Source organism: Lepisosteus oculatus, chromosome 10, assembly GCF_040954835.1.
Source record: "Lepisosteus oculatus isolate fLepOcu1 chromosome 10, fLepOcu1.hap2, whole genome shotgun sequence".
In the NCBI taxonomy this organism is placed as follows: Eukaryota; Metazoa; Chordata; class Actinopteri; order Semionotiformes; family Lepisosteidae; genus Lepisosteus; species Lepisosteus oculatus.
Window position 1 is genome coordinate 3,720,799 of NC_090705.1, and position 13,587 is coordinate 3,734,385.

The 13,587-nt window shown below is 39.1% G+C and overlaps 1 protein-coding gene across 4 annotated transcripts in view; it reads right to left on the reverse strand.

The window, feature by feature from the left end:
• The window catches only part of glcci1a (glucocorticoid induced 1a), a 74,452-nt gene that overhangs the window by 20,755 nt on the left and 40,110 nt on the right, over window positions 1-13,587 (reverse strand). For 3 of the 4 annotated variants that reach the window (XM_006636175.3, XM_015357883.2, XM_015357885.2), the window contains exons 4-5: window positions 10,179-10,268; window positions 1,762-1,878 (exon numbers count right to left, since the gene is read on the reverse strand). In XM_006636175.3, the coding sequence (XP_006636238.2) occupies window positions 1,762-1,878; window positions 10,179-10,268 (207 nt within the window). The remainder of the gene's footprint in view (window positions 1-1,761; window positions 1,879-10,178; window positions 10,269-13,587) is intronic. The other variant, XM_015357884.2, reaches the window with a different exon arrangement.

Sequence of the window (13,587 nt, forward strand, 5' to 3'; positions counted from 1 at the left end):
TGAGTAAAATCAGTCTGTGCTGATAAATCATTTATTTAATGTTCCAGTAAATGTAGTGACCTATAGGAAATGCTAAGTGCTATATCAACAGAAACAATGCAGAAAAAGAAGATTTCTCTTCATATTTTCTAAAGAAGATTCACAGCTCACACACACGTAATAAGCATCCATAAGATACATTTTCTATAAGCTGCTGTATTTGTGGATTCAGAAAATGTACAAGAAGTTTCACTTAATTACTTGTTGAGTGATTAATTTATTCAACCAGTAACTATGGACATTATTATTAATCTGAAGTACCTTAAAATAGAATTAGTCAGTGAAAAGTGCTGCTCTCATTTTTTCCCAGACGTTTCCTCTGTGTACTATTGACCTCTGACTCTTTTTAACAAAGTGTAAAAATTCAAATGAGATTTTGTTAAAAGACTCAGGGCATGTGCAGACATGCTGTTTTCCTCCCAGAAACCATCTTTTTGTGAAAGATGCTAACACTCAATATCACATGTGCAGTATACTGTACAGTAAATGACTAAAACAGTGATATTAGCTAAACAGAGGAAAATAATGCATTAATAAAGGCATGTTTTTACTCAAAGGGATGTGGGGGTCTAGAACAAAGTACTCCAATACTGTACATCAGTCTGTCAAAAAAGCAGATTCCCCAAGTACCCCTAACAAGAAGCTGAAATACTCCAACCACTTAACTACTAGGAACCACATGTGCAAGATATGCCAAAGGGTCACCTCTCAATTGTAACCACTTATTTTCTCATGACACAAGACACAAGTTAACAGGCACATGAACAGCACCATCAAAACAATAAACTAGATAGCCAATAGACTAATGTATTAAAGTGTTTTTATCAAGGGTGTTTTTTTTTCCTTTGCAAGCAAAAAATCATCTTTTAGCTTTCAAAATAATCACATGGAATATACTGCTAGTAAGAGATATGCGACACAGTGCTCAGACACTCCTATACAAATAATAACCGACAAAGATACAATTAATTATTGCATTATGTTGAGGCTTTTGGCTTACTGCTGTGATACAATGGAAGGCAACATGTAATTAAAGTACAATGTCACCAATGTGAGAGTTACCTGCTAGAAATGGCCTTTAATTGGTTTACACTGTGTTTTCCAAAAGAGAAGTTCATTCAGAAAGCACACCAACAGGAGAATAACAAATAGCTTTCTGCATCTGAGTAACAGCGTAGGTGTTGTTCATAGCAGAGAGAGCAGCAGGTGCAATGAAATTTAAATGTTCAATAAAGCCCAGTGAGCTTAACATAAGATATATAACTAAATATATTTTCAAAAAAATATAAATATATTTTATTCAATATAAATACAAAGTCCACTCTAGCTCACTTTAACACAAACAAATGTGATAACTTTGTGCTCTTGGATCCCACAGTCACACCATGTACCTTTATGTGATGTACGATATATTTGCATTACTGTTAAAAAAGACGTCAACAAGACTAGAAAACGGTCTGAGGACCACAGTGACACTGAATCATGGGCCTGCAGGACAGACAAACACAAGGCTTGTTTTTGGGACGCTCTGCATAGGCCCCTTCCTGACCACCTGCTTTGCCAGACTCCAGTGAAATCTCTCGGCGTGGCTTAGCGTTCAGAAGCACACAGACCCGGCGCTGCCCTGTGGGCACTGCTCGCGTCCGAGCCGCTCCGGAGAAGGAGAGGAACGCTGGGGGTGAACCCCCTCTGTTCCTAGGTTGCCGGGGAGCGGGGACCCACCTGAGTCTGGCTGGCGGCCGCGTGGTTGCCGGGGAGCGGGGAGTGGCGGTCCTTCTCTTTGCCGTGACGCCCGCTCTGCTTGCTGCGGTGCAGCTGGTGCCGCAGCTTCGCGATCTGCTGGAAAGAGAGGCAAAGGGGGCCGCTGAGCGAAACTCCGGACGACAGCCCGCAGCTCCGAGGGCTAGAAATGTCACTTTCCACACAGCAGGGCTGTCCTGTCCTGTCCTGGTCCCAGAGAGCTGGTGTGTCTGTAGGTTTCCATGGTTTCTTTAAAGATGTTAATGGGGGGCGCAACTGGGGCAATAATGAGTTGAAGTCATTGAGAAATGACCTAGAGTGAAAGCTTGCAGACACACTGGCCCTCCAGGACTGTGGATCGCACAGTCTTGCCTTAGATGGTCACACAGGATCTTCCCTGTCTCACACAGGGATCACACACCCCTTTTTACAGTGCTGCTTTTCGCCACCAGGGGGTGCTATGATCTCTGCAAAGCATCTCTCTGAGTACAGACAGAACTTGTACTGCTACTACCCGCAAGGAAATAAGGTGTCATCTCGTCTACTAAACGGGGAATGGCAACCTTCTGACAAAGCGAGAGTAGGGGGTGAAAAAAAAAACATTTTAAAGAGAAAGCTCTAAAAATATTCTCGTACCAAATGCTTAATTTAAAATGCAGTGGGACAACAAGGTCACTTTTTTATCTGAAAGGGCATCATGAATGTTGTATTCTAGAGCTCTATATTTTATAACATTGGGAGGTAGTGAATGCAGGTGAGAAAATATTTTCATGTGATAATATTTAGCTTCAGTACTGTATATCCCCAGAAACAAATAATACTGTGTTATCCATGCATGTCCTTTTTTTTGCAGGTCTTAACTGAAACAATGCAGGACTATTATCAAAATCCCCAAGCAATGTTCTGAATCAGAGGGCTTTGAAGACCTATAAAGCATACAGGATACTAAAATGACCACAATAAAAGCCCCTATGGCCAGCACTTTTGTATCTCACATTAATCATGAAGTAAACAATGATACAACTTAGGTTACGTACAACAGATGGCAGCTATTTACTTCATTACAGTTCAACTTAGCTTTATTTTTTAAAAAGTCTCAATATTTTGTCCAGCCAAATCTTTTACATTATGCAACCAAATGATGCCTTTAAGATGTAATTAACATTTTACACAAGCACAACAGTTACAATAATGGCCCACTAACTAAAGAACAGTTCATCATTATGAGTCACCATCGGGAGCTGTAACAGAAATAAATGCTTGACATCGACAGAGATGAAACAAAAGGCGTGCTCTCAATGGTGAAAATAACTTTTCTGCCATGTCATTCACACCTTCTCCTCTCTGGATGAATGTCATCTTACTGCATTTTCTCGGTTTTCAAATATTTGATTTGATGAAGCCAAAGATCTTGAGGAGGAGAGGACTCACAATGTCTTTTATAATTTATTAATTATATTAAATTATTATTTTATAATTTAGCTAGAGTGCAAATGTTAATCTTAAACATCCCCTGAAGGACAAACTTAAAAAGCCATCACTCTTTCACAGGGTGTTTTTGCATAAAATCTATCGGGCTTAGTGGCCCAAAATAATTTGTGTCTTGACCAATTAGTTTGCTTTTCACACATGGAGTATGTAAATGCATATAAACTTATTTTTTTCCCTAGAAAAAAGCTCAATACATAAAAGTGATGCAAAAAGAGTCAAAGATGAAGCACACAACGCTATGAGTGATGAATTAACGATATAAACAGCAATGGAGTGAACGCAGATGCAGTAATTGAGATCTGTGAAGCATAACAAAAACACAGTTAAGATTAAATTCCGATTTTCTTGTAAAAGTGCACCAGAAGGTCATCTTGCTTCACAAGATCTTGTTTACGTCTTGCCTTAGTTGTCTAGGTTGCCATCATGATATGGGAGGTGACAAGATGAAGGAGTAAAGATTTGTTTCCTATTATCTGATGCATAAAGCTCCACTTTTATAAAGTTTGCTCATTTATAGGGGGGCACAGTGACCCCAGGCTTTAGGATTAGCTGTCATGGGTGCAACTCTGGGTCGGGGAATCTTCTGTGGAGAGTGTTCTGCCTGTGTTAATGCAGCAGGACTCTTGAGTCCACCCACAGTCACAAAAACATCCCAGCCAGGCTAAGTGGCTTCTCCACTTTGCAGCAGTGTGCAAGTGTCCGCAGCAGACAGGTGTCCCACCAGGGTGCAGTCTCTGCTCGCACCTTGTGCGTGTCGGGCTAGGCATCGCCTCTCACCCCACACCTCTCGGGACTAAGTGGTTACAGAAAACAGACAGATGGGTTTGCAGGGAAAACAACAAGCTTCTGAATCGGACCTTCCACGTGACGATCTTGGATAAACCTCTGAGATAACAAAAGCATAGACACTTTTATAATGTGCTTTTGGAATAATGGCAATTGAATAACATCTTTTATGTAGTTCAGTTAAAAAGCCCTCTAACCTGCAGATTTACATTCCAGTGTAACTCTGGCCTCCCGCAGGTAACACAGATGTAATTCTGCACATTCGAAACAAAGAGATATTGTTAAGGCAACGTCTTATCTGTCTTGCATTACTGCCACAAACAGTGGTATACTACAGTATGGTCTGCTCAGACTGTGCAGCAGGCTTTCGGTGCTTTTTCAGATCATTTAAAGCTTGCCTGGGCATGTCTTTGTTGGACATTCTGAGGAGCAAGAAGAAAAAGAATCAGTAATCAGCCTGACTCTTTGTACCATGGTAATGAATAATATGCCGAAAAATGCAAATAAAACATGCCTCTGAAAATCGGTTATTTTAAATAACGTTTTATAAAAATATGCCTGTAAGATTTAAAGTATTAATTACCTTGTGTAATTAATATTGTGGAATTACAAATTATGGTATGATTCAGCTGTACTAGATTCTGTTTAACAACAGGATATTCATGAAATTAAGAGCATAAGCCGTAAAAACCCCGATCCTAAGTGAATAATAAAGAATCAGCTGAAAACAAAGAGCACGCAGAGCTCCACAGCCATGTTCTTTAGGGTGGCATCCCTGTCTATGTATTTTGCTTTATTTATCCTTACAAATGCTAACACGAAAAAAAGAAAGGTAAAACAGGAGGGATTGCCATTTGGCCCATATGCTTGCTAAATCCTTGTAGTCTGCTGCGATTTTGTTACAAATTTTACAACTCCAGTAACAGACTGCAAACCTCACCTTGCCAGGCAAAGAAAAGCCTTTAGTGCAAATTCCTGATAAAAAGAAGACTCCGATACAAAAGATTTTAACACGAAGCATGTGCTTACTTAAAAAGTATGGGCTTGAGAGATGGCAGCACTTGAAGTGGAAACTTGCATAACCCTGTGATATACAAGACTTAAATAACAAACGGTACTACAGTGAGAAAAGGACGAACAGAGTAACTGCACACAGGTACATTCAGAGGGCTCCAACATCTTTCGAGTCACAGAGGCAAGGGTACAGATGATGATTTGTTTTTAAAAAAGTCTTCTTCTGTGAAAATGTTTGCAATTTGAGGCTCATCATGATCTTAAACAACGTAATCAATTGAGATCAAAAGCAGAGATAAATGAAGCCTCTCTACTTTTATGCACATGTTTTTCCACTGAAAACGAATGAATACACACACCAGGTGCTAAACTGAAAATTAGCATATATCTATTTAGAGGAAATTCATTAAAAGTTCAGACAATTTCATCTGTGACAAAAACGGTCATTAATGCTGTATGCCCAATTTTTAAAATGTTTAATAATTAATTAATAATTTTTAATGTTTAATTAATAATCTGATTTCCCATCTTAAGTATTGTAGATAAAAGAGATCTCTAAAGATACTGACAGTCCAAAAATAGAATACACAATAACAGCATTTTTACAATGCACAGAAGCTTAGGTTTCACAGAAATAATGACTCAATTTAGTGAAGAAGAGAGTGCTTATGTTTAGAAATACTCCATTTTGGGATTCTGCTTTGCCGAAAGTCCCAGATGGGAATCTTAGGACCATAATGGATAATCACGCACAAAAATTACCATCAACTCACAAGACCTTCTGGAGTAGTGATAGTATCCTCAATACTCACCCTCCCTAATTCAGATTGGCTGGTACTAACACTGATGACCAGAGTGTCCTCATCTAGATACACTGTGAACAACCTTTGAAATCCAAGTAATTAGCACACACCACCACAGAGCAATGCTCATTTTAGGCAACATTTTAAGGATTCCTGATGTATGTGCATATGTAAAGCGCTCTAATGCACAGCAATGAAACTACTGCTTTGTATATACTGTATGGACTTGTGCGCTACACACTGTATTTGTACGACATGTTCAAAGCACAATCAAAGCAATACCACTGTTATTACAGGGCCTTTAATTTCATAATATTTTTGTCTATTTAACATTATCTTTCTATAGCTGTACAATATGCACATTTTAAATGCTTTCTAAATGACTAAGTAATATAACACGAATCATGAGTCACTCTATGAGGGGATCAATTGAATTTTAACAGAAAAACGGCATCAACAGAAAATCATAAGCCTGGTTCTATACTGCTTTTCTATAATAATAAAACTTACATTTTGCACCATTTTCAATTCTGTTGGCCATAATTAGTGTTGAGCAGTTTGCAGTGAAGGTAGTAAAGAGAAACACGCTTTACTAAAGCTAAACAGCTCTGCTTTGTCTTTGAAATGTTATGAAAGTGCTTCTTTTTCAAGGCCTAGCACTCTGGCAGGTTTTTTTGGCATTTCTTTCAAGGACCATGAAAAGTGTCAACAGTAAAAAAATAATTTTACTAGTGTGACGTTTTAAGGATTGCCAGGTCACAACCAGACAGAAGCTTAACGCCACAGCCACAGTGTAAGGCCATCAAAAAAAAATTTAGGTTAACCAAAACAATATAAAACCTATCTCCTTAAACTATGTGTGCAAACCTTAAGAGCACTATAAATTCCTAGTACTACTATATGAACTCTTCCAAAAACCCAGGAAAAAAACAGAACAACAAAACTAACAGTCTTGCAGGTCTATCCAAACAAAAAGACTCCAGGTCCCAAGTAGACTTCCTCTATAACCCTGCCCTATATTCCCTCCCCGACCCTGAAGCTTCTGACTTCCATCCTTATAACTATAACTTGTATCTGAATTATAACTAATGTGTATCTTAAATTATCAGGTGATTTAGCTCCTTATTGTACAGCAAGATAAATATCCCAAACACTCCAACGGAAACAATTAAACCAGATGGCCCCCCCCTCAGATCCCAGACCCCAGTGACACTGATGCTGTACGAGACTATGTGGACATGGACAAGCAGAAAGAGTCCTAGAAACTCGGAAGGTCTTCAGAAGGTCTTCTAAGGAGTATGAAAAACAAGTCCTCCACAGTTAATAGAAAAAGTATATAACAGGATCCCTAGACAAATGTAACTGGTTTTGAAGAAAAAAGGGCCAAGGGACATTCACACAATTAGATTGCTGTATGGTGTACAAATACTACTTGTGGGATCTGCACTAAGGACAAAAATGTACTCTTCTCAATTATCAGATCAGAGTAATGCAAAATGTTAATGGTATCTGCATTACTGTGGACAAATACAGGAGTATCTGCACATCATACTCTTGATAGACTGCAACTGAAAACAGATTTAGAAAATGAAAGACAGGTACAAATCAAGATCCAAGACTGTGATGTCAAAAGAGAAAAAAACTAAGAAGTACTAAATATATCTTTATCTTATTTGTAAAACTAATTGCATGTTTTTCTAATGCATAATGTTCAGTTTTAATCATATTCACTACATATTTTAATTGAAGACACTGAAAATTTAATCCTCTAATGGTTGTGCACAACTTTATATTCTTAGCTGGATTACAAGGAGTGTTGCTGTGTCTTTTTCTATTTTTCAAATATACAGAAAGTTCAAGACAGTCCGCTGCGTTTCTCCCCCCATAAACAGCCAACGAACACCCCTCCCTGACTTAAAATAACAATAAACCTTTTACAATGAATTTTGTAATGTGTAGCTTTAGCTTAAATGTAACTTATTATTTCGAAAAAAAACAAGTGAATGTATTGCATTACCTTCTTATTGAATCCCTTTCAACAGCACATGTAATTTTGAAGTCTAGTACACATCTAACTCTTAAGAGGAGGAAACAATTCCCCAATACTAATAAAAGAATATACTATATATATAATGAGGTAATGGGGTGGAACTAACAATGAAAGTTCTGCTATAACACCTCACTTTTCATATCTACTTTCTAGCGCCTTTAAATGAAGAGCTGCAGTGTGACTGCAAAGTATCTGTGCTGAGGCCCCTTCCATACAGTACTGAGACATCTTTGCTGCATATGTTAACGAATATTCAACATAAAACAAGCCTGTCAGTTATACAAGCTGCTAAAAATACATTTGACTGAAAAACCCTTTCAGAACAGGAGAGGAATCTCACAGTTTCAGTGCTGTGAATACTGGGAAGATGTCAAAACAATTTATTTACTGAAAAGCTCATTTTCCCCATGAGAACTTCGGCAATGGACTTGACTGTATACCTCATCACACATATAACATAAGACAGAACACTTTGTGCATGAAATGTGCACCTATCTTTTTTTAAACTGAACTGAAAAGGGGGGATGATTGATCAGGTTTTTGATGTAAATCTAAGATGAAGTGCAGTGTCAAAGGAGATAATGTGGTATATTCAGTGTACCCTGTTGCTGCTGCTGCTACAGAACTGAAGAAAGCAGAAGCAGATAAGCAAACTTTTCACGGTGGGCATGTCCTGCTCTGCTGCCGATACAAAACACTGGCTCACAAAGAAATTCGAGGTCACACAGGAAGTCAAATATAGAAATTGTTTCAGGTACTTCAAAACTGCAAGTGCAATGTAGTCAAAAGCTGCCTGCACACAGTTTTTAACAACAGAAACTTCAGGCTTCAAAAGTCAGGATCTAAATTTAGCAATATGCTAAATTGATTGTGATACTATTCTTAGCCAATTTAAACTTCACCTCCAGAGATGAGGTGTCATTTCTGTAGCAAACACTGGGGGGTCTCATTTTAGGGTTTTTTACCTAAGTTTCCAGTTTGTCTATTGATAATTCATGTAACTGCCTGCGTGTTTTAAAAAAGCTGATCACAACTTTAAATTAGCTGTATTACAAGGAAGGTTGTTGTGTCTTTTTCAGCTTTTCAGAAATACAGAGCAATAGAGTTCAAATACAAATACAAGTTCAATACAGTAATCTGCATTTTTCTTCCCATGAATAGCCAAGGAACACCCCTCCCTGATTTAAAATAATAGTACACCTTGTATTTAAGCATTATAATTTGATAACTATCTAATAATAATAATTGCTTACACTTATATAGCGCTTTTCTGGACAGTCCACTCAAAGCGCTTTACAGGTAATGGGGACTCCCCTCCACCACTACCAATGTGCAGCATCCACCTGGATGATGCGACGGCAGCCATAGTGCGCCAGAACGCTCCCCACACATCAGCTCTCAGTGGGGAGGAGAGCAGAGTAATGAAGCCAATTCATAGAGAGGGATTATTAGGAGGCCATGATTGGTAAGGGCCAGGGGGAAATTTGTCCACCCCTACTCTTTTTGAGAAACGCCCTAGGATTTTTAATGACCACAGAGAGTCAGGACCTCGGTTTTCCATCTCATCCGAAGGACGGCGCCTGTTTACAGTCTAGTGTCCCCGTCACTATACTGGGGCATTAGGACCCACATGGACCGCAGGGTGAGTGCCCCCTGCTGGCCCCACTAACACCTCTTCCAGCAGAGACCAAGGAGTTTTTCCCAGGAGTCTCCTATCCAGGTACTGACCAGGCACACACCTGTTTAGCTTCTGTGGGTTGCCAGTTGTGAGTTGCAGGGCGGTATGGCTGCTGACATTGTTGCATTCAGCAAAAATAAAGACCCATTCAGATAATCTACTAGGACACAGTCAACACAGATCAAAGACAAAGCAGAGGTGAAGGCCTTCAGTATTATTTCAATGAGAGCACAAACCAAATATAAAATCTGCCCGTCCTGCATAATTTCTAGGGGTGTTTTCAGTCCTGTTAAAACAGCAGAAAACTATTTTCTGTGCTGGCAAAACCACTCCCCTCTTTTATTTTATCTTTCACATTTCCTGTATTGCCATAACAACTAGTGAGAAAAATGCCATAATTCTGAAAACACATGCATATCCTGTATCATACTGTACAATCTGCAGTTCGCAAGTTTTTGTCACATAGAGTAGAAGATAATCTTCTGCTCGGGATAAAATAAGCACCAAAACTCATACAGTTCGTCATGGACCACTCAACAGTCTTCTAAAGAACCGATTTTCTTTCTAATTTATTTACCTCTTTCAACTGGTCAGCACTTCCCCACGATGCTGACCGCTGATGTGTGCCCTTCTTTTCAGCTCCTTCTTCAGCCCAGCAACTGGGAGTCTAAAATAAGAAAACAAAACAGTTAAGGTGCCATTTTTCCCCTTACGTTGGTAGTCCTTGCCCATTCGAATCCAAATTAAAGGGTTATTAATATTCTGAAAAATATTTTTCTTAAAAAAAAGATGCATTCCATAATGTTTCACAACAGCATCCAGTGAGAGAACAGAGCCTTCATATAGTGTTTGCCTATTTCAAAAATTGTGCAGCTGACTCAAACAAACACAGGCGCAGATAGAGAAATATGAAATTATTTGATCAGGGGGTTACCTGACTGAGGAATGTTTATTGCTAAAGAGCAAACAATGTTATAGATGAAAGAAAAGGCAAGTCAAGCGCCATAAAAGATGCCCATGAACAGTGGCATTTAAGCAAGTTTTTATTTTGATTGCTTTACAAGAACTCCTCCACATTACGTCAAGCAAAAATAAATTTCGACCCCTACCCCCCACCTTCAACACGGCAGCATTTCAGTGTGCAATTAATATCTGAAAGGCTGAATAAGATTACATAACCCATCCCAACACTTCAAGTATGGCTTTAATAAGCCAGTGAATCCCTAGTGTCATGTGGTTCAATAGCTGCCTTCATCAGTAATGAACCAAGACTGCATTACCCATTTGTTCTTAACATTTTCGCACGGAGAACAAAACTAAAAAAAAAAAACAAAGTAAGCGAACAGTGGCGAACAACATGTGCAAACTTATACTAAATTGTTACAGCACAAAGGGAGAGGTCAGAACAGCTGAATGCCAGTAACCCAATCGGTGACCTACTGTACCATTCTGTGGCTTGAAAAAGCTCACCAAAAGCACACAGCACGGGGAAGAAAAGAGTATGTAGTGGTTAATGTAGGGGTCTCCATCCCTGGTCACAAAGGGCAGGGTTAATTAGGCAGATGACTGGTTAAATCGTGTAATTGACAGATTACAGTATTTGGAACACAAGTCTGAACTCTGCTCACAAGAACATTTTGTCCTAATTAAGTAAAACACTTGTGTAATGCAAGAATTTACTTAGAAGTATTCCCAATCTTAAGAAAGAGGTCATTTAAGTTAATTTAATAAACCTCTTTCATGCACTTGACTTTTCTAGCAATGTTAAAAGATTAAAAAAAACAATTTTTTGAACAAGTCTTAGTGGAATTTAAAATGGGGGAAACCAGGGGATTTTTCGAATAGAAGGATCCAGAATTCAGGACCAGGCCCTTAAGACCAATGTGAGTTGACAAACCCATCCTCTGACAGGCCGAACACATAGCACACAACGTGCTACTTTTCAACATTAACCCTGTGCTGAAAGGCAGCTTAAAAGACAAAAAATGTTGTTCCTTCAGCCCATTAAAAAGGCTGTAGGCACATGATACAAGAATCATGCCATCCACGGGGGGGAACATCTTTCTCAAGTGTTAATCACAATGCAGACGGCTGGGGAATCATCACCTGAAACCAGGCTTTTAGTATTTTTCTCTTTAATACGCATGGCAATAAAATAAAAACAGTGTACAATCAACATTAGGGGTGGAGGTGACAGCAAAAGGTGCACCAAGTTAAGACCTTAAGCCCTTCTCCAATTTCTTTAGAAGGGGCATTTCAGGTTACAAACACGTAACTGGCAAGAACCAAGCACACAAGGTAGAACCCTCATCCTCCTGCCTCTTTTATTGACAGTACGCCAAGTATCACCCAATGTGGAGCAGGTCAGATAGCCGCTAGTGAGATGTTCTTTTCTGTTTTCTAGAGGAAAAACCTGAAGTGAGCAAGGAGTGTTAACAGATATATGGAACGTGGGGCATAGGAAATAACCAAGATAGAAACAAAATGATATAATGAAAAATAAAAAGGTCTGAAAAGGTGTGTGACCCTTCTTTTGTTCTATCTTCTTCTATGTTTTAATTCCATTTTTTCCCAATCTACTAGAACATGGCTAGACCCCAAAACCATTGAAGCAAAAACAAGAGGATTAAGTGTCACTATGATAAAAAAATAAGCAAACAAATGTTTAAATCAGAGATTTCAGTTCCCAATGAGAATGACTAAAGAATGAAAATACTTCAATAATACAACTCTGCATACCTACAAATCAGTTTTAGAGGGATGCAGTACACAAAAAGGGCAAGATGCTTACTTATTGAATGCACAGGCACAATAAATGAAATGTCACAATGAATATAAGCAAGTTTGAGCAAATGTATCACTCCATCCAATCCAACAAACCTTCAGATTTGAAAAACTCTTCTGAGCCAAAACAAACAGGCATGGACAGCAAGATATAGCAGGAAAGACTAGGTGTTCTTTGAGAAGGAAAGTCTGACACTTGGGGCTTGTCGCAGCCACCAGAAGAGCGGTTTCTTCAAAAATTCCACATGCCCTCTCTCTGGACCCAGTCTGTGCCAATCAATTCTGGAAACTATACAGGGATTGCCTTCATTGGGAATCCAACTGGACCGATATGCTGATTTCCTTCTAAAAAACGCCCTCCAGCTCTACCACCTTGAGTTCCGGAGTCCTCAGGTTCTCTGCATAATCATCCAGCATTCCTATTGATTCCCTTTGTTCTTCCACTATCAAGTCCAGTTTTGAGATCATTTGCTGAGCAGCTACACGGACATCTGAGCATTTAAGTCTGAAGCCGATACAGCTGAAATGAGCTCACTGCCACCATTTCAGACATTACAAGCAGCTCCTGTAGATCCATTTTCTGTTCAAGCCGAGTGGGCCACCCTAGCCCCTTAAAGATCTTCACATTCTTTTAGCTTCATCTTAACTGGAGAAAGAACAGGCAGAGGATCAGCCTTTTTCTGCTTTCCAGCCATCTTATACGAACCACCCACACAGAAATAGACCAGAGGGGTAATGAAACCAAACAAAAAGCATGACAGGCAACAGAGGTTCTTGCACCCTTCTACCATCTGAGCACAACAGGAATATTATCTGCAAAAAAGTCTAGATCTTATTCTCACTTCACTCAGATTTCTTTCCCTTGGTTCGCTCTTTGACTCTATAGTCTACAGTCTGTGTTGGTGTGAAACCACTAGAGGCTCCTAGCATGAGGAGCTGTTATTCAACTTGCTCTTACATTCTGCTCTCTCTGTTAGTGGTTGCTGATGAAAAGAGGAAGCTAGATGCTTGTCATTGATTCTTTGAGGACAGTGTGAAGATCATATCTTAGTCTGTAATTGGAGTTAGTAACTCTGACTTCAGATTCTAAAAGATTACCTAAATTCCATTTGCCATTGTCTGTTTTGCAATGTCAATGATTACATTAAAGTAATATTCAATGCTAACTAAATATTAAAAAGTCAGCATTAAGTCCAATACAA